Source organism: Ambystoma mexicanum, chromosome 6p (assembly GCF_040938575.1).
Source record: "Ambystoma mexicanum isolate Mex_15411 chromosome 6p, UKY_AmexF1_1, whole genome shotgun sequence".
Lineage (NCBI taxonomy): Eukaryota > Metazoa > Chordata > Amphibia > Caudata > Ambystomatidae > Ambystoma > Ambystoma mexicanum.
In genome coordinates, this window is record NC_090935.1 from 1,144,660,204 (window position 1) to 1,144,680,693 (window position 20,490).

The 20,490-nt window shown below is 44.5% G+C and overlaps 1 protein-coding gene across 7 annotated transcripts in view; it reads right to left on the reverse strand.

Moving 5' to 3' along the window:
- Nucleotides 1-359: 359 nt before the first annotated feature.
- Nucleotides 360-20,490, reverse strand: part of KANK1 (KN motif and ankyrin repeat domains 1) — a 1,603,545-nt gene continuing 1,583,414 nt past the window's right edge. For all 7 annotated transcript variants that reach the window (XM_069625753.1, XM_069625752.1, XM_069625751.1 and 4 more), the window contains one exon: nucleotides 360-1,634. In XM_069625753.1, the coding sequence (XP_069481854.1) occupies nucleotides 1,569-1,634 (66 nt within the window). In that variant the 3' untranslated portion in view covers nucleotides 360-1,568. The remainder of the gene's footprint in view (nucleotides 1,635-20,490) is intronic.

Here is a 20,490-nt window from a genome sequence, read left to right on the forward strand (position 1 = left end):
TATGCTAGTTTGAAAAGTCCTACAGAAAGCCTTAGAACATTTTTGTTCGGAAAAAAACCCCTATATTTCAAGTTGTCTTCATATTCCTGGTTGTGACAGAGACCGTTCCGTCAGTCTTTAGCACTGCTTGGCTAGCAAAGGACATAGAAACAACGTGTCTGTGCAAAAAGCCTGCGCTGCTCCTCAGGGCTTAGTTCTCATGCTGGCTAAACTGAATCAACTTTAGATTTCTGAGGTAGATGGCACTAACCTGTCTGCTAGAGCCCAGCCGACACCCCACCATCCTCATCTGACATACATGCCAGGCACTTTGCGTCCTTACCGATTCCAGGAGCAGCCCAAGGAAATGAGCACACAGATTATGGGAGTTTAAAAGAGCATGTTGAAACTTTATTTTGAAAATATGGCAAGAGTCTAAGGCACTTCAAACACTTAAATACACATTGGACTAAATGACGGGGCACTGTATTGTTCTATAAATAAGCACATACATCTACATTTTACAACTGAGATGAATATACAGACAGCGCCCCTAACTTAACTTTGTAGCCAACATTAAAACAACGACGACGCAGGCGCACAATAACTACAATTAATAAAAATATAGTAACAGTTGTACATGTATGTATTCATGTATTCTTTTTAATTACGAGGGAATATTATACAATATGTTGAAAATACTGTGTGACTTACATTTGTTATATAGATACAATTTCCTTTAATATAAAAGTTATACAATACAACCAACTCACAGACTGTCCACCTGCCATAAAGGTCCTCCCAAGCTCTTACAAATCTGATTCTAAAGCCACCACGCCACCAGGCCAGGTCCAAGGAGCGGATATCAAATACACAAGTTAAAGCTTTTTTTTTTAAATAGGCACGAATCATTCGAAATAATTTGGAATGAGATTTAGGGAAATGGGTTATTGCCAACAATCAAATGTTACAGCAAATATAAATAGACTACAAAAAAAAAAAAACAAGCATGCCATACGTTCTTGTGGCACATTTGTAGACACACACACGAGGGACATAATTTATTAATCTTAGAAAAATAGATCCTGGTCAGCAGATTGTATATGAAGTCTGAAGTTGGCTTTGAATTTACAGTGAAAAGCAAAAGCGTTGGCTCCTTCCTGTGTCGTGGGACTACTCACAAAATTTTAGGGTGACCCTTTCCCGTCACGCCTTAAGTTTCAAGAAAGCGAGTCACACAGTTGGCGATTTACTCTCCCATTGGATGGTCCGCAGAAGCCGAGAGTAAACCCATACATGGATAGTGTAGTTTTGAGAAATTGTTGTAGGCTTTATAATTAAAGGGGGCGTGAAACAATTATCAGAGCAAAGCTGCTGTTTATTGTGGCTTTGGAGGAAGGAGATTGAGGAACAGGAGCACTTCCTGGAGAGTACGCTTCCAAAGCAGGCGTGAGAAGCTAGATTGCCATGTGCTGTTTCGGTTTGCTGGTGAGATCAGGCACAGGACATTTACATTCAGCGTCGCTACGAACAGGAGCAGTTAGCAGCTTAAGGGATGGCGTTAATATGAGAAGGCCCTCTGCGGGCTGCTAGTTATCAAACGGACCTCTATGCGTCGGACTCGGGGGCATTTTCCTGCCAAGCCTTGGCGTGCCCTGTGAAAGAGAAAGGGACATGAATGAACAAACATGTAACTTCTTTACTGGCGATGTGTTTGGCTTGACACAGAAAACACAGATTTATGTTGTATACAAGTAACACATTAAAGCGGCTGTTTAACTACTTACAATCATCCACTGCCTTAAAATTGAAGACATTATCTTTGAAACAAATGTAAACATTTAGTAACGGCTGTGAGACATATTTTCACCAGAATGCACAGTGTTTTTTTTCTGAGTAACCTGCTTTTTTCCAATGGTCTATAGAACCAGTTTCTGTGCTTCAGAATTAATCGATTTCAGACAAACCAGTTACTTCAGATCTATGGGAAATCCGTCACTGCAAGATGCAGATTCTGCTACACTGCCGAGACCAAAGAAACGTTAAAGCACATAACATTATTTTGGCTTGACGGATATACGAATTTCGTTTGCATACACCTGTAAGTGGAACAGGGTATGTTCTGACGACAGACGCTGATGAGAAAAGGATTTCGCTGATGAGAAAAAGATTTTGCTGAACTCGGGCCAGTGAACAACAAACACGCAACCTTGCTGCCTGTTGCCGTTTTCTAACCTTGATGTTTGCTTTGGGCTATTGAACACCCAACAACGCCCTCTTAAGCAGGAACAAGTAATTTGGGATCATTTTAACCGCATCATCACCAGTTGCACCTTTTTTCAACTTATATCCTTACACACTTAGAATAAATGTACTTTTACGAGACATGAATACTGCTACTCCATACAAACTTTATTCTTTTGTGTTCTGAAGACGGCTTAAAGGGCTTTACTGTATAAGGAACAGATGTCATTACACCGCCCCTCCCCTTAAAGGCATGGTCTAGTAAAAATGTTTATTGTCCCTACGGGTCGGCCATGTTTTTTTAAGCCTAAGTGGCTCGATTTTAGAAAACTTTCCTATGGACCTTACCCGAGTTTTCGTCCATTAAACGCACGCGAACACAAGCACCCGGGAGCTGCCATTTTCTGATAATCCTATCTTTTCCCCCATCGCCCTGGCTGACCTGCTTTTGCGGCACTAAATCAATTCCCCCGCCCCTGAGCCTGTCATCAGCAGACTCGTAACGCCCATTTCCCAACGCCAAAGCACGTCTCGTGTCAACATTCGCTGCGCTTCAGCTAATGATGTGTCGCCATGGAAATGGCAGGACGCCTCTTTCCTCAATAAGTATAAACAGACTGTTTCACAACACACAGCAGCAGATTTTCGATTCCATTCCTCTCTCTCTGTTACTTGGAGTATTCTGTGACTCGTTTCAGTGCTCTGGTCAGCTACCTTCGCCACTTGTAGCCCGTGTGAACAGATACCAGTACCATCGCTATAAATTATTTTAGTTTGTTTAACACACAATGGCTACAATAATGCCCTGCATGTACGAGCCCGAGTATACAGAGGAGGAACTACTGGAAAGGGAAGCACGCGAAAACGATGGGGATTCGGATGGCAGTTGGCAGGACGAATCAACAGATGAAGAGCCTGGGCCTAGTCGAATGGACGGCGTCTCCACCTGGTGCACATGCAATCAGTGCGAGCTAATGCCAACTGAGGACGAGAACTGCTGCTGCCGAGAAAACTCGGGATGCCTGGCCTACATTTCGGAAGGTGAGCCACGACCGGAATGCATCACCGAGCTGCCAGACTTCAGGGCAGCCTGCCTCACACGGGCCGTGTTGAGAATAATGATGGTGCTTATGCACGAACTTCGCGCAACTGTTCGTCCTCGTAATCCGAGTAACGAGTAAGTATACTCTGCTTGTCATGCCACTCCTATTTCATGTTCTTCTACTATATCCAAAATTACATCTACATATCATTGTAACGCATGTAAGTCGTTCAATAGTGTGCATTGTCTAGATAGCATTTGTCCGTGCAGAATACCATTAGTTACAAGAATTGTCATTGACAACAAACGTTTATTAAACTTATCTTGGTCATTTAGAAACAGTTTGTTTCATTCCTTTTCACAGGTGGTACAGGCTGGTGGCCTATCGTTCCTTTATAGGGTGGCTCCACGGGAGGCTTGGGCACCGCGTTCGAGGAGTGATACCCGCCTGTGCCGTTCGTGCCATTAGAGAAACGTTCCCGAGTGACAGTGGTCAGTAGAGGGGATTTTCTCTCGCTGTGCTGCAACCTGAACTGTACAATGTTTAAAGTCTTGTATTTTTGTATCATCAAAATAAGATACAAAATAAAACACCACAATATTTTAACAACGGTTGTTTCGATTTTTTAAATGAATCAAGTGTGTCCATTCAAGGATGGACGTCAGACATCTGTGCTCCGAATGGGTGAAGGTCTGGTCGCTGTGAAGCAGGGTGGAAACTATCTATCTAAGCTAACATAACATATTCTCGATAATGCATGCACTAAATAACACTTGTTCAAAGTCTTTCAGTGGGTTATGTCTCTATAAAAGTCACACATATGTCTATACTAACAATTACCATTGGATTATACAGACCTTGGGTCTTGACCACTATAATACACCGGTTGAAGTGTGGGTCTGTGCTCACAAGAATCTCCGGTATGTGGCATTTGTTATTGATAAGCAACGATATACTATCATTGATTTAAAGACGATATACTATATATTGATATAAAGGCGGTTCGCGCCGGTGGATGGGGGCTGTCAGGGGCGCAAAAGGCCAAGGTGCCAAACTACATGTACACTTCAAAAGGTATCCCATGCCAAGGGGCCATCGGTCACATGGCCTCCTCAGACCCCTTGAAGCAGGCCGCCCCCCTGCAATCCACATAAGTGTGTCCATTCAGCAGTCTTCCTGTGCCTTATCTGCACGCCCCAGGCCCATCCATCCCACCCCCCTGTATCAAAGGCGGTTCGCGCTGGTGGATGCGCGCTGGCATGGGGGGCTGTCAGGGGCGTGAAAGGCCAAGGTGACAAACTACATGTACACTTCAAAAGGTATCCCACGCCAAGGGGCCATCGGTCACATGGCCTCCTCAGACCCCGTGTCTCCAGCCAGGCCTCCCCTTGAAGCAGGCCCCCCCCACCTAAGACCACGACATACATACGTCATTCATTCACAAACACACCCCTGTTTCTAATACTTTATAAACCACTTGATATGTCTCATGAGAACATCTTTGTGCTTTGCAAGTCAACTCCTGAACGTGTTACCTGGCAACCACTGAGATCTACGCTAATCTGCTCGTCGTCGTGCTATCCGTGAACTTCTGTGACCGCTTAGAGCAAACCCATCAGTGTGCTACCTGTGGCCACCCACCTATTCTCCTGCAACATACTGCTCTGCTTGCTGAAACCAACTGTTTGTTGGTCAAGGTAAGGCCATGTATCCTAGTCATATTTCGCAGATTTTTAAATTTCTATCTATTTGCGAGTTGAGTACACAATAGTGCTAGGTTCATTGGTCTCATTGCTATTGAGTTGAGTTTCCATTGCTATGCTATCAATAGATCTATTTATTTTCATCTGTGTCTATTGTCATCGATTTGGAATTGCACCCTTCGGGGGTCCAGTCTATAACGTAAGCATGTTTCCTTCTCGTGCAATACAGAACATCCAAGGGATGAGTCACATGTTCAGTTTTTAGTCACATCATTTATACATTTCTGCAACTTATGCAAATACTAAGCCGCACATAATGAACTGGTATAGTTCCTGCGACCAAAACAAACCTTGCATTGATCATTGTATGATTCATTTACTTTTGTATCAAATCTTTATTCTTGAAGATTGTATAATAATGTCGATATTTACTTTTCAGATTTATCAACAATGCCTGCCTGTTCGATTAGCGGTTGCCCTTCGAAGACCCATGCTAAATCTGAAGGCACTACAATGCATGTATTCCCGAAAACTGTTGATCGAATAAGAGAATGGGTCAGACATTGCGGATATCCACTGGATGAGCTGGAAAGTAGAGTCCAACAAGTCTTACAGGACAAGAGGGGTGATCGATACCGCATCTGCAGCCGGCACTTTTCCTTGGACATGTACATAACATCTTGGGTAACAAAGAAGAATAAACGGCGAACGACATGGAAATTGCTCAAAAACGCTATTCCCACTCTATTCGTCCACATTCCGCCACCGGCGAGTCAAGTGTCCGGATTTAGCTTTAGGCCTTGCGGTAGTGTGTAGGTATCCAAACGGATTAATTGATATTGTAGGTGTTCTATCCCTTGTAATAATTTCGATATTGATGTGTGTATAGTTTTTTGAATAATGACATTTACCAATATATTCTTTTTCGATTTCATAACCCACAAACACAATGTATATATATGGGAACAGGGAACTGTGCTGTATTGAGCATTTTACAAGTATTCTGTCGCCTTACATGGCTATTTTCAATATTGGCATTTCATTATCAATCATTAATTTACCTTTACAACTTCTTGACTATCTCTTGAATCTGAAGCAAGAACATTCTACATCCTTGACGTGGTCGCAGTTATCAACCACTTCTAGCGCGTATCGGGTAATCTTACTAGGTTAATCCGCTACAGACTTATTTTATGCATGTCAAGTAATATTTTTATTTTATTGTGTAATCATTTTACTGAATGTTTGGTGAGTGCTTTCCAATTGATATACACCTTAGTTATCGTCCACTGGTGTTTGTTTTCATATGTTCTTCAACAGCAGGAGGTATGGATACTGACAGCTCCATCGAGCGTCATCATCAGAGCTGGAATTCTTGTCGTTTGATTGTTCTACACAATGTTTCATTCGTGGTTAGCCGTTGATATGTACCTGTGCTGTCGACCCCAGGTGTGTGTTATGTTTTCACTATTGTAATCCTCACTAATGCAAGTACTATGTTTCAGGCAGTTGGAGCGTCAACCCCTGCACTTGATGCAGAGCCTGACATTCAAGTAAATCCAGGGGAAGCGGGACCATGCGTATACGAATCGGCGCAACAGCTTTCGGAAGTGCGCACTACATTTGCAACATCCATAGATATCTTCAGCAGCACGAGGTATGGATAATGACAGCTCCATCATGAGTGATCATATAACGTGATTCCATTTGCTATACTTTCTTCCCTATTAACGCAAGTGTTGTGTTTCAGGGAGACGACAAAGCTTCCACTACAATCACAACATCCAATTTAGATGATGCAGATGTAAATAAATCGGAGAAATAAGTCGATGAAATGTGATCATATTTAGATTTTCATTGATTCTTTTGGACAATGCATCATTTGCGGTTATCTCTTTATATGTACCTGTGTGTTCGACCCCAAGTGTGTTATGTTTCCAATATTGAAAATCATACTAATCCAAGTACTGTGTTTCAGGGAGACGACGGAGCTTCCACCACAATCACAACATCTCATTTAGATGATGCAGATGTAAAGGAATCGTTGAAATAAGTCGATGAAATGTGATCATATTTGGATTTTCCTTGATTCTTTTGGACAATGCATCATTTGTGGTTATCTCTTTATATGTACCTGTGCCGTCGACACCAAGTGTGTGTTGTGTTTCCAATATTGAAAAGCATACTAATGCAAGTACTGTGTTTCAGGGAGATGCGGATGCCTCCTCTCCAATACAACCATTCATGGCAGTCCATGCAGAGCCAGAGGTATGGATACTGACAGTTCCATCGAAATAGATCATCACTGGTCGAATACTTGTTGTTTGATTGTTGCACACAATGTTTAAATCGTGTTTGGCTATTGAGATGTACCTGTGTGTTCGTCCTCACGTGTGTTTTATGCTAACAATATTTTGATATATAGTAATGAAAGTACTATGTTTCAGGGAGACGATGGAGCCTCATTCCATGCTGTCTATGCAGATACAGAAAATATAGTCGTTGCAGCGCAAGAGGAAGGGAGGACATGTGGAAACGAATCGGAGCTACAGCGTGCAGATGTTGAAGGTCGAGTCAAAAAAGTTGCAAAGAAAAAAAAACAAAAAAAGGTTAGTTACAAACAGTTCATAACTTTTAAAAAATGTTTGTGCTGGGGACTATTTTATGTTTTTTTCCAGTCAATTCTACTACACTCCATCTTGTGTTTAAACTGAACATCCCTTTTCCAATCTCTCCTCCAGTTACCCGTGGGTGTCAGAACTATACACACACAGACAGTGAAGCGAATGAGAGATGTGGCTTGCCAGACCGTGTACACTATGGAGGAACTATTAATTGAGGCGAGGCGTGTTCAGGCTCGAGATGCTTATGTCCAATGGCCAGAACATGAATTAACTGTGTTTGGAGACTACAGCAAAGTTGCATTGGACCATAGCAACAGTGCGACCGCACCACCACAAGAAGATGTTATTGAATGTATTTAAGATAGCTCTGAAGTAGTTGCAGATCAATTTACACAATCTACTCCCGCCAAAAATTTGCCACCAAAAAACCTGTCGACATTGTTGTGTTCTCCCATAAATGTTCAAGTAATAGATGTCGAAATGACAGAGAATGAACCAGCCGCAGCATCCATAGACGCATCAGAACTTGATATCAGCGATATTACTTTCCAATGTGTTGAAATCTCTACAACGTCACAGGCCGAAACAACGTTGACGCAGGATGACAGTCTAATGAAAGAGAGCAAATACATTGTATTCGACAGTTGTTTGATGGAAATTATAAGTATGCTGAAATGTGTGCATTCCATTAGAGGGAAGGTATGTGGGAAGCCATTGATTAATGTGACTTGTCAAATAAAAGGCAGTAACGTCAAAATAAATGCCGTCTGTAGATTAAATCATAGGTTCTCATGGTCTGCACAACTGATGCTGGGGAAACTGCCAGCAGGCAATCTACTGTGTGCAGCTGCATCACTTTTTAGTGGCTCCAGTTTTAGAAAGTTAGAGGCTTTCTTTCAGTTTGTGGGACTCCATTTCATTTCTAAAGCGCTGTACTACATATACCAACGTGATTATCTGTTTCCGGCCATTAGTGATGCTTGGAAAATTGAACAATTGTCTCTAGCAAGTACATTCGAAGGCAAACGATTCAGGCTAGCCGGCGATGGACAGTGCGACAGCCCTGGATTTTCTGCCAAGTACTGCACCTACCACTTTCAGGACATGGCGAGTTCGGTGGTCGTGCAGGTAACACAATGTACATCGTCAGTGGCCATGGAGAAACTAGGATTTATAAAATCAGTGGAATATCTACAATCAAGGGGAATGCAAGGGGAATGCACATCGACCTCATAGCCACGGATAGACACGTTTCAATTGCCAAGACAATGAGAGAGCAGTTCCCACATATTAAACATCAATTTAACATATGGCATCTTGCTAAATCAATCAATAAGAAAATCTCGGCTGCAGGGAAAAAAAAAGGTTTTGAAAGTATTTTGCAGTGGTCACATTCTATCACCAACCATCTTTGGTGGAGCTCAAAAACTTGTGAGGGGTCAGTGGAAATACTACTTGAAAAATGGCAGTCACTGATGCACCACTGTACCAACGTTCACCGCTGGACAGCAAATGAACATTTCCACCAATGTGAACATGGCCCTTTGTCCCCAGAGGAGGCACGGAAGAAGAAGTGGTTGATTCCATCTTCACCGACACACAAAGCCATTGAGAAGATTGTTTTCGACAAAACTCTATCAAGAGATTTGAGAGGACTGACAGAATTCTGTCACACAGGAGATTTGGAGGTGTTCCACAATATGTGCCTAAAGTACAGGCCAAAGCGCTTGCATTTTAGCTTTCGGGGCACGAAACATCGCACTCTACTAGCGGTCTTGGCCCATAACAGCAATGTCGGACGTGAACAATCTAGGACTAGGGGTAAAGTAAGGATGCCTCGCTACACTAAGGTGTTTTCAAAACGAAGTAAGCAATGGGTGATCAAACCAGTCTATAATGAAATGCAGTTCGACTTTGTGAAAGGCCTTATTGTTGCTGTGTTAGAGAAGCACAGATATGGAATTTTGGATGTTTCTGTGGAGAGCAGTGATCCATTGCCACCTAACATTGCGACTGTGCCATGCCCACCCGAAGCACAGCTGATTGTGAAGTACAAATGCCGGTTTAAATAATTGCAATACGATTGTCTTTTTGTAAATAAATGTTATTGTAAAGTGTACCTGTAAACCTAACCCCTACCTTCACAATCATGGGTGGCGAACAAGCTGGGTGTCATCTTTGAATTCTCTCTATTCACCTCACATATGTGTATGTATATATTTTTCTCATGTCTCATCTCATGTAAATGTAAATGCTGCGCGCTGTTAACGGAGGGGAGGCTTGCGTATTGCAAATAATAAAACAAACAAACAATAAATCTCACTTTTAACTCAACTCCTGTGGTACTTTATACTTTCCCTGACCTTCCGCCAAAAATTAAATGTCTCAATTTGGGCTGCAAAGCTCGCAGACAACGGGGACAAAATTGGGGCACTTAGAAGGCGCCAGCCAAGCGGGCCGTGGCATTTGGGAGAGAAGCCAGTTCGCATTTGCACATTGAGGCGCACTACATAGACGGATTCTAAACTTCAAGTTCTCACAGATGCCTATACTACGTGATGTTGCAAATAAAGAATGCGAAGGACAGCGCCCAGATGAGGCCCACAAGTCGCGCTGGAAGTATAAGGGTCTATTGTTTTTTGACCTTGAGACAGGGACCATGCCGAAAGAACTACATTTGAAGGGAGTGCGCAATAACGTAAGAGACGATAAGGCCGAAAATTCAGAAACTAGACCGAGTTTAATTTTAGTTCAGTATACGAAAAATCGTTGTCAAGAGCACGGTCCGTTTTACAGACTGCATTACGAAGAAACACAATGGAAATTTCAAATATAATGTAAGTAAATCTTTACACGCTTTTATACCGGAATGAAGATTTAATGAATGGATGCATGAATAAATGAATGAATGAAGAGCTATGAAAAGCAAGTAAAACGTGTTTGTAGTGGGCACATGGGCATGCAGGTCCACTGGTCTCACCGATCTCGGTCCTTGGCCCAGCCACTTTTCCCTGCACTGCCTACCTGCACTACGGGACTGTCTCTGTATCCTTCAGCCCCTTCTCCCGGTATTTACCTTGCACTTGCCACAAGCTGGCCCTATTATTTAATTTGTATTCAACTAACCATGTACAGCCCTTCCCCATGCGCGATCAGAAAGACACCTGGCCTAGTAGGATCGTTGTCTGTCTGCCCTTGTTCCCCACCTGCCTCGTCACGCCTAGAAACACTTGAGTATAGGCGCGTTACAAATGCCATATCATACATCATATCATTCCTCACGCATGTAGACTAACTGTCGTTTATCATTGTGTGTTGGCCTCGATTTATTTCGTTACTTTTCGCATTGATTTTAGAGACGAACATACTCCATTGAACTATCCTTGCAAGCAAATAGTTTCTGATCGGCTGTAATAAATAAAATAAGTAATATTAATGAAGATCGGCTGGCGAGACTAATTATAGATTTTTTGTTTTCATAACAGGTATTTGCTCCCCTTCTGCTACTGTCATCGGTTTGAGACACCAGCAGATGGCTTTTACAGTAGACACCTGCAGCTTTGTGTGAACAACTGGAGCACACTGACAATTTTATGGGACGATCGCCAAGGGCCCACATGCCCTTACGCTGTACTAGTGGCTAGAAGCAACATACCAACCTTTACGATGGACTAGTGCCTAGTTGATGGAACAGCCTTGCGGTTCACCGTGCGTCCACAGTGCTTCTTTTAATGAAAAGCAACACCCTGTGTACCATGGCGGATACAGATAAATTAAATAAATTGCTTTCGGAGTTCATATGGCAATTGCTGAATATTCTCTAAACATTTAATGTAAAATAAATGTACTTTACCAAATGTACCGTGTTGCTGTTTGATTTTAAAGTAAAGTTTCATATTCCGAATTGTGGCGCGCTGTGTTGTGAGATGGTCTGTGTTGGTTTCCGGGTTCTGTGTGTAGTCGCGTAGAAGACGACTGGGCGCGTTTGCCTACGCAGCACAGTAACGTCACGGAGAGAGGCGGGGAATAGGAATGTTTTGATAATGTCAAGCTCATGGGCGGGGGAATTGATTTAGTGCCGCAAAAGCAGGTCAGCCAGGGCGATCGGGGAAAAGATAGGATTATCAGAAAATGGCGGCTCCCTGGTGCTTGTTTTCGCGTGCGTTTAATGGACGAAAACTCGGGTAAGGTCCATAGGAAAGTTTTCTAAAATCGAGCCACTTAGGCTTAAAAAAACATGGCTGACTCGTAGGGACAATACAATTTTTACTAGACCATGCCTTTAAACCAGAAACACATCTTGGGCCTCATTACGACCCAGGCGGTAGGGGGTTAACGGCGCTGGTAGAGCTGCCGGTGCCATTAACCCCCTACCGCCTCATTACGAGGTCTGCTCGCGGATCCCGCTAAGGACGCCTGGTAAAACCAGGCATCCCTAGCGGGTCCCGCGAGCAGACCAGGATGCCAACAACGGGGCCGTCATTAACGGGCCCGTTGTTAGCATCCTCCTCATTCCCATTGAGCCCTATGGGGGCTCAAATGGGAATGGGGATGTACCGGGTCCGGGTTCCTGGAATGGGGAAATACCAGGCCCTCCAAGGTCGGAATGGCCCAGTATTTCCCCATTCCAGGAACCCGGACCCGGTACCCGGTATGGGGGTAGCCATGCCGCTGAAAGAGGCATGGCTACCTCCATACTTGTAATGAGGCCCCTTGTGTTGACGTTTTGTGGACTGTTATTTGAAACTACATTATGAATTGCATTTCCACCTATGTTACTAACAGCATTATACATGAGAGCATGCATTTATAATGCCATTATGTATATTTGTAAACTCATGTTAGGATTTGTTTTTGGCTATTTCTACTTATTTGAGAGTTGCGTAAAGAAGTGTTAGTCTGTGGCTCATGGACCGTTTCATACATAAATGTTTAAATAAATTGTTTTAGTACTGAACCTGATCCAGTGATAATTGCTTAAAATGTGTATAGCAATTTGGGAATACCACATCTTTACACACAATGGGGTAGTCTGTGAGGAACTTCTTTTGTTTATATTGGTGGATATAAGAACAAGACATATGATCAAACTGATGGAGGATCGACAACCGATGGAGGCAGATGAAATTTGGACCCTTTTTTTTTTAAAGCCAAAAATCTATCTGATGGTCTTTGTGTGCTGACAATTTTAAAAGAGGTCCATACGAATCAACCAAAAATGTGGAGAACGCCAGTCGGAAAAGAGATACCATGAAGATTACCTACGACACTTCCCAAGTAAATTCCATAGATCTAAACTTCTCCAGATTCGAATGGATGTTTTGCCAATGAACGGCTACTTGAATATTAGAGGACAGCGTGAACAATGGAGACTGCCGTTTTTGCAACAAAAGAGATACTCTCGAGTCAGTAAAACATCTTCTCCTAGAATGTGATGCAGTTTCAATAGAAAGAGAAAGTACTTTCTAACTACTTAGGACTCTTTAAAACAAGAATGATAGAGGAGTGGTGGAAAGAATTCCTGCACGGAAATAATATAAGACTAACATGTACAGGAATAAACTTTATTGAGAAAATACTAGGAGATCTTGACCGAAATGAAGATATAAAAAGGAAAGGACTCATTGATTAACGACGAAAAGATAAAAGTATGTTTTTTTAATGAAGAAGAATTGGAGTGGAATGTATTTTGTGTAAAAAGTTTTACTGAACTCAACTAAATCACAATACATTTTAAAAAAAAAAAGTTTTTTGAGTTCATTGTGCAAGAATTACTGTTCCGTCCACGATAGGAAGTATAACACTTTTGGAAATTGTCTTAGATGTTAGAGAGTAAGAAGGAAACATGATGGATGTATGTTTGATAAAGGTTTGAAATAAACCATAAATCAATAAAAATAAAAAAATTAAAAATGGTCTATATTTACCAAAACAATGTTGCCACTTGCACACACGTAATGCACTTTAAGTAAATGCACACTTCAGAGAAAGGAGGCAGAAGACACTCTGGAGGCTAACCATGTCAACCCCTTGGGGTAGCCCCTGGTGCAATTACTCCAGCAACCAACCAGGCTCTTGGCTGGAGGACAAGTTCTCGAGTGTACCAATTACAATGCCTTGGACAAGATTAATTTTACTACCAAAGCCTCGTGGGTTTGGGCAGCAATAGAGTGACTCAAGACAATAAGAATTTGGCACCATAAGTAAGGTGTCTGCAGCTTGGATCGTCAGGCATGGGATAAGCATTTGCCAAGCACTGCCATATTGCTGCTACCTAGTCATAAAATGGCAAAATGTGGACATTGTGTTGTTACGTGGGGATATGATAGCAGTGCCTGGCAAATGCCCATCTAATACCTATACACCAGCTAAAAGGGTTGGTTTTTCCAATGCCTGCTTTAAACAGGATTCCAGTGAAAAAACAGATATAAAGTCAAGTGTAGCTAAGGGCACATTTTGGTGAAGACATTTTTATTACACCATTTACACAGTTACAGCCACAATTAAGCCATTAGCTCTCAACAAACTGCTCAGAAGTGAGACAGGCAGGACAAGGTGTGTTGCTACTGCTTGAAAGGGCACCTCAAAGAGTATTTTGGTCAGGGAGGGGCAAGCAGTGCGTGGGAATGGTGATAAGGATTAGCACTGACAATCAGTGGGTAGCTAAGTAACTAAACACCCAACAAGCTGTGTCTCTCTCCCACACATTGTCATTTCCAGCTTATAATTTACCACCTAGCTCACTCCAAATAAATAATTTCGTTTTTATAGGTGGCGCTAAGAGCCACCCAATAGCCAAAAATAAAAATGGATTATAGTTAAAATGGAACGTCTGCTGGCTTAGACCAAGAAATATGTCTGCCTTTCAGGCAATGCCAACTCAGCCCTGCTAATAGAATGACATGTGACTCTACAAATGCATATTACCCAGAAAACGGCCAACATGGCTACATATGTAATGGGTAGGCACAAAAAGGTTGTCTTTAGAGATGTATTTTTACACTGACTGCAAACATCAGCAATTCAGGGCAATGAGTGCTCAATCCTCAATGAAATTGGCCTTAGGGGAGCTTAAAAGCTACAGGGAATCGCCTTTTATTTGGGTGTGCGATATGTACCAGGTCTAGAAAGCATTTCTACATCTTTGAAGTGGCCAATGCCTCACTGTAGATCTTTGGGTCCACAATTCTTAGGTTCTGCAAAACATCACCGGGCTACAAGAACCAACCATACAACACTCTGTGATGAGAGTATAGCCTCAGAGCCACACTCACATTCAACAACTCTGTCGTGGTAATTGAGCAAATTCTAGCAAAGTGTGAAGCGTAATATTGCGCAGATTCCCAGTTCCAGGCTTGTTTTTTCAGCAATACGGTTATCCTGCCCAACAACTGGAATAGAAGGGCCATTTTCTGTACACAGACTACATCACCCAGTCCTGTGCACTGAGCCTGCACTGAAGGTCTGTTGTAGGTCAAACAAAAGCATAGGAGTGTGTGGAGGACCATAGAGTTTACTTAAACATGAATAGCATGAAAGGACTGACACAAGGCCAGCTATCTGGAATGGTGGGTTCAGGGTCTGTTTTGCTCCACGATTTGGCACTGTCATCACTGTTTTTTCGGCAGTGACCTCCTCCTATGTGGCCAGAGGACAGCAGCTGCCTGCTGATCCCGGCCCTGGCGTGTTGATTGGGGGGAGAGAACCTCTGGGAAGATATGCTGACTTCCTTGGGTGAGACGCGGTACCCCCCCTTCAGGATGAATCCCCCATTTGCAATAATCTAATGGCCCATTGTGGTGTCTTCCCTCTTTCGCCCAAAAAGCCAACTCTCAATAACCAGCCTTATAAAATTATGAGACACTTTTTCCAGCTGCACATACTCTTCTTCCAAACAGTTTGCCTTTAAAACCTATTTTAAACATTTATACAGTATTCTTAGAAAGGGACTACTGTTCCCACAATCCCCACAACACTGGTACGAGGAGGATGAAGGAAATGATGCAGAGCAGAAAGGGCTTGAAGCTCAAGGAGTGCCAGTTTTGTGAAAGCACTTGTGCATGGAACATTTCACAATGGAAAGTGAACTAGAGAGAGAGGCTACCCAGGAGAAGATGTTGCTTCTCCCTCACAGGCATGTGGAAGCTGGAGGCATGTGCTGGTGGGTGGGAGCCAAGGGGCTCGCCAGCAGAGGGACAATAACGTTGCGCAAACAGGACGTGCTGCAGGAATGCCAGGAACCACAAGACGATTCCTGGGCATTCAGCAGCTGGAGGATGCGATGTACCCCTCATTGAGACCTGAAGGCAAGCAGGCGTGTAGGAGCGGAGTCGCAAGAGAAGCCGGAGATTTATCAGGTAATAATGTCCCCATACATAATGTCGCTGGGAAAAGCCATTGGCAACATTATATATGGTGACATTATGTATGGGGACGGGTTGCAGGGATGATCCCTGTTCCCCTTGTAAAAAAATATATATAATTTGGGGGTTGTGGGTGTCCCTTCTCCCCCGCATGTTCAATGGAATAATGTCTCTGCAAAAAACACTGACTTTTTGTCAGGAGACATTTTTGCAGCGACATTACTACATGGAACTACCAGAGAGACGTCAAAAGCAGTCCAGAGTGGAAAGCCACACAGAGCCAGTGAGTCAGCCCAAACAAAGTGGGGACCCCGGGGCATTTCGCCGACCACGTCAAACACAGTTTGAACATTGTAAAGCTGCAGGGACAAACAACAAGAAGGTTGTTTGCGAGTCAAATAGGTAGAGTACAAACATGACCTCCAACAAGATATGAGTGTATGGAATGCAAATATGGGGAAAACTTAAAAGTGAACATTGAAACTACTTTAGATACCGAACCAAGGAAGACACATGCAATTTTGGATGTAAAGTGAAATTGTTATAGATGTATGAAGTGAGAAGTCCTTCTAGGCGAGTAAACCAGGCAGCTACAAGTACATGAGAAGTCCTGGCAGGAGACTATGCCAGGCAGTAGGAAGTGCATAAGCATCCAATTTCACACCTACAAGGCGTCCAAAGAAAGGACAGTGTGTTGAATAAAGAAGGAACATTTTGAAGCTGAAATTACAAGGCTAAGCAGCTTTGTACCAAACAGGATTGTTGTGGGCCAAGAAAGCCACAAGGAACTGTTAGACCAAGAAACATTGTCATACCATTGACGAATCCATAGGTAGGGAACCACTCACTGGAATTAAGGTTATGTTACCTTGGAGAACTTTATGTTGGAGCTGTTCTATTTTCACTTATGAAAACATTTTGCAAATACCAGGTTAAAGACATTTTCCATCTCACTTTATTATTTAGTTTGTAGTGTGGCGGTCAGGATAGAACGTTTGGACACAAGGACGGTTTTCATGTCTGACATCCTGACACAGACAGACCCATAATTTTTGGTTTTAGGTAGGGAAACTCCTCTTAGAGCAGGGTGAGAGAGGCTTTTTCCCCAACCCATTTATGTTAATAAAAGTCTTTAACCAAAAACATGTCAACTTTGTGTCCGGCTTTCATTTCTGACCCCAAAAGGTAAGACGAATATCACCCTTATATGTTGATAAAACATCAAACAAAAATCAGCTGTATTATCGAGTGGCACAATGTTAAGCATTGATTTAAATGACAGTATGTCCTGCTCCTGATGCTTTTTGACTTGAAATACGTAAAGCACTAATATCATTAGAGAGAACCTCAGGGTTTGTTGAAGTTGGAAGAATACGCTCTAGTTGAAAATTAGAAAAGCTACAGTATGACCATTATTTTGACAAATCATTTGAAGGTTGCAACATACAAGTAATTTTTTTTAAGTCCTTTGAGGTCCCACAGTTAGGTATGCAGAGAGTTCCCCAGTGGGGGAACCTGGATGGCATTACGTTTAAAGTTTTCGGATTACCCACCGTTTCAACTGGCTCATACCCCTGGTGGGGCTTCTGAACTGAAGAACCTAGCTAAAATGTTTCGGACGTTCCCCCTTCTCTAGCACATTCACTGCCCACTTCATAGACAATCTAGGCAGGACTAGTCCCAAAGGCTTAGGGCAGCCAACACAGGCCATCGACATATGGGTTAGGATGAAGCATCTTCCTGGCATTTGCAATGATGCAGCAGATTGGAGTGGGGTGCAAGTTGCTGTACGGATGCTAGCAAGTGTAAATGAAATTGCAAAAAGGAACAAGTTACTTACCTGTAACTGTTGTTCTCCAGCATGGGTCTGGCATGGATTCACATGATCATGAATATTCCCTGTCGTCAGGCCGGGAATCCTCGGTATAGAAAAAATCAGTATCAGTTTCGTTTCTGATCTGTCTTTCTTAGTAGTAACCAATCACTGGTCTCTGGGTCATACTGCCCCCAGCCAATGACTGCCCTCTCCCTAAGTCCCGCCTCTGGCAGCCATCCTCAGATTTGGTAGCACGTAAAGTGGCAGTATGACCAAGTGAAGAGCCGCAGAGGGGTAGGCGGGAGGGTTTGCATGTGAATCCATGCCAGACCCATGCTGGAGAACAACAGTTACAGGTAAGTAACTTGTTCCTTCTCCAGCATGGGGTCTGGCATGGATTCACATGCTCATGAATATAAGAATACATAGCAGTATACACATGCACAACCACGGGCGGTGGCAACAGGCTCAACATTAAGCAATACAAAAACTCAACATTAAGCATCTCTTACCTCCTCACCAGGCTCACCTTAAGCGAACAGGTTGCTCAGCACTGCTTGGCCAACCCTGGACTCCTCCCTGAAGTCCCGATCGACGCAGTAGAATCTCGTGAAGGTGTGTGTCGACCTCCACGTCGCAGCCCTACAGAAGTCGAGCAGGGGTACACCAGATAGGAACGCCGTGGTAGCAGCGATCGCTCTGGTCGAGTAGGCTCTCGGACGGCCGGGCAGCGGTCGGTTTGCCAACCGGTGACAGTGCATGAAGCAGCCGGAGAGCCATCTGGAAATGGAAGCCTTTGAGAGAGCCTTCCCTTGATTCACAGGTCCAAAGTTTACAAACAGCTGTGATGTCTTCCGAAAACTCATCGTGCGGTCCATGTAGAACTTCAGCGCTCTAGCTACGTCCAGCGAGTGCAGAGTTCTCTCAGCCGGCGACGAAGGCGACGGGAAGAAAACTGGCAACAACAAGGGTTCGTTGAGGTGGAAGTCCGACGGCACCTTGGGCATGAAGGAGGGGTGTGTCCTCATCACCACCCTCGTGTCGTGAAACGTCAAGTATGGTGGCTTGCAAGATAGGGCCTGGATCTCTCCCACTCGTCGTGCGGAGGTGATGGCCACAAGAAATGCTGTCTTCCACGACATAAACTTCAACGGTGCCGAATGCATAGGCTCAAATGGGGCCCCCATGAGCCTGGTCAGCACCACGTTGAGCTCCCACGCCGGGGCAGGGGCCTTCACCTGTGGGAATGATCGGAACAATCCTTTCATAAATTCCTTCACCAGCCGATGAGACCACAAAAGGACGCCCGTCCCGTAGTTCTGGTGTATCGTGAGATGGCGGCCAGATGTATCTTGATTGAAGTGTGAGCTAGTCCAGCCTTGGCCAATGACAGTAGTTACAGCAATACTTGAGGGGCCGTAATCCGCAGAGGGTTAATCTTCTGTGCACGGCACCAGACAGAGAACCTCTTCCATTTATGTCCGTAGCACTTGAGAGTTGAGGACGCCCTGGCCTTTGCAAGAATCTCTCTGCAGTCGGCTGGGATGTCGTACCCTCCAAACTCTAGTGCTGCAGGAGCCAGGCCTGCAAGTTCAGCGACTCGGTTGTGGTGAAGAATGGCGCCTCCTTCTCTGGAGAGAAGATCCGCGTTCGCCGGCAGCTTGACTGGTGTGGACGCTGACAAGTCCAGAAGGTCCGGGAACCAGATCTGTCTCGGCCACGCCGGTGCGACGAGGATCATCCTGCACTGGGACCTCTTGAGCTGGTTGATGAGCTGGAGCAGCAACGGCAGCGGAGGGAACGCATAAAGGAATAGGCCATCCCAGGGGAACGAGAAAGCATCGCCCATGCTCCTCGGCTGGAGGAACCTGCTGGCGAACCTCCGGCACTTGAGTTCGTCGCCGAAGAGATTGATCTGGGGTTCGCCCCATCGTCGGAAGAGTCGATCCACTTGATCCTGGCATAGTTCCCACTCGTGGCACGAGCGCAGCTCTCTGCTGAGTGAGTCGGCGATGGTGTTTTTTATTCCTGCCAGATGAAAAGGCACCAGAAACATCCCTTGGGCGACGGCCCAATGCCACAGATCCTGGGCTTCCTCGGATAGGGCAGGGGATGTGGTTCCGCCCTGCTTCCAGATGTAGAACATCGTGGTGGTGTTGTCGGTGAAGATCCTCACCACCTTGTACTTGAGGGACGGAAGAAAGTTTCTGAGGGCCCAGAACACTGCGCGGAGCTCCAAGATGTTGATGTGGAGTGACTTCTCCTCAGGGAGCCAAAGGCCTCTCGCGTGAAGATCTCCGCAGTGCGCTCCCCAACCTTCCAGGGAGGCATCCATCGTCACCGTCACCTGGTGAGCTGGGGTCTGAAAGTCCGTGCCCGCCGACAGATGAGAGCGGGTGCCCCACCACCGGATCGCCTGACGGAACGTCTCGTTGAGAGGGATCCTGTCCTCGAAGCTGCCCGTTGACTGGACCCAGTGGGCGTTGAGGAACTCTTGTAAGGGGTGCATCCGAAGCCTCCAAAGGCACACCAGATAAATGCAGGAGGACATCATCCCGAGGAAGGGCTTGATAGATCTTACCCTGGCCATGTCCGTGGCCAGCAGACGCTGCACCTTGCCCAGGATGGTCCCGGTCCTTTCCTCCGACGGTGAGGCCAGCCGCACCACTGTGTCGAGCTTGGCTCCCAGAAACAGGGCGACTTGCGACGGGACCAGGT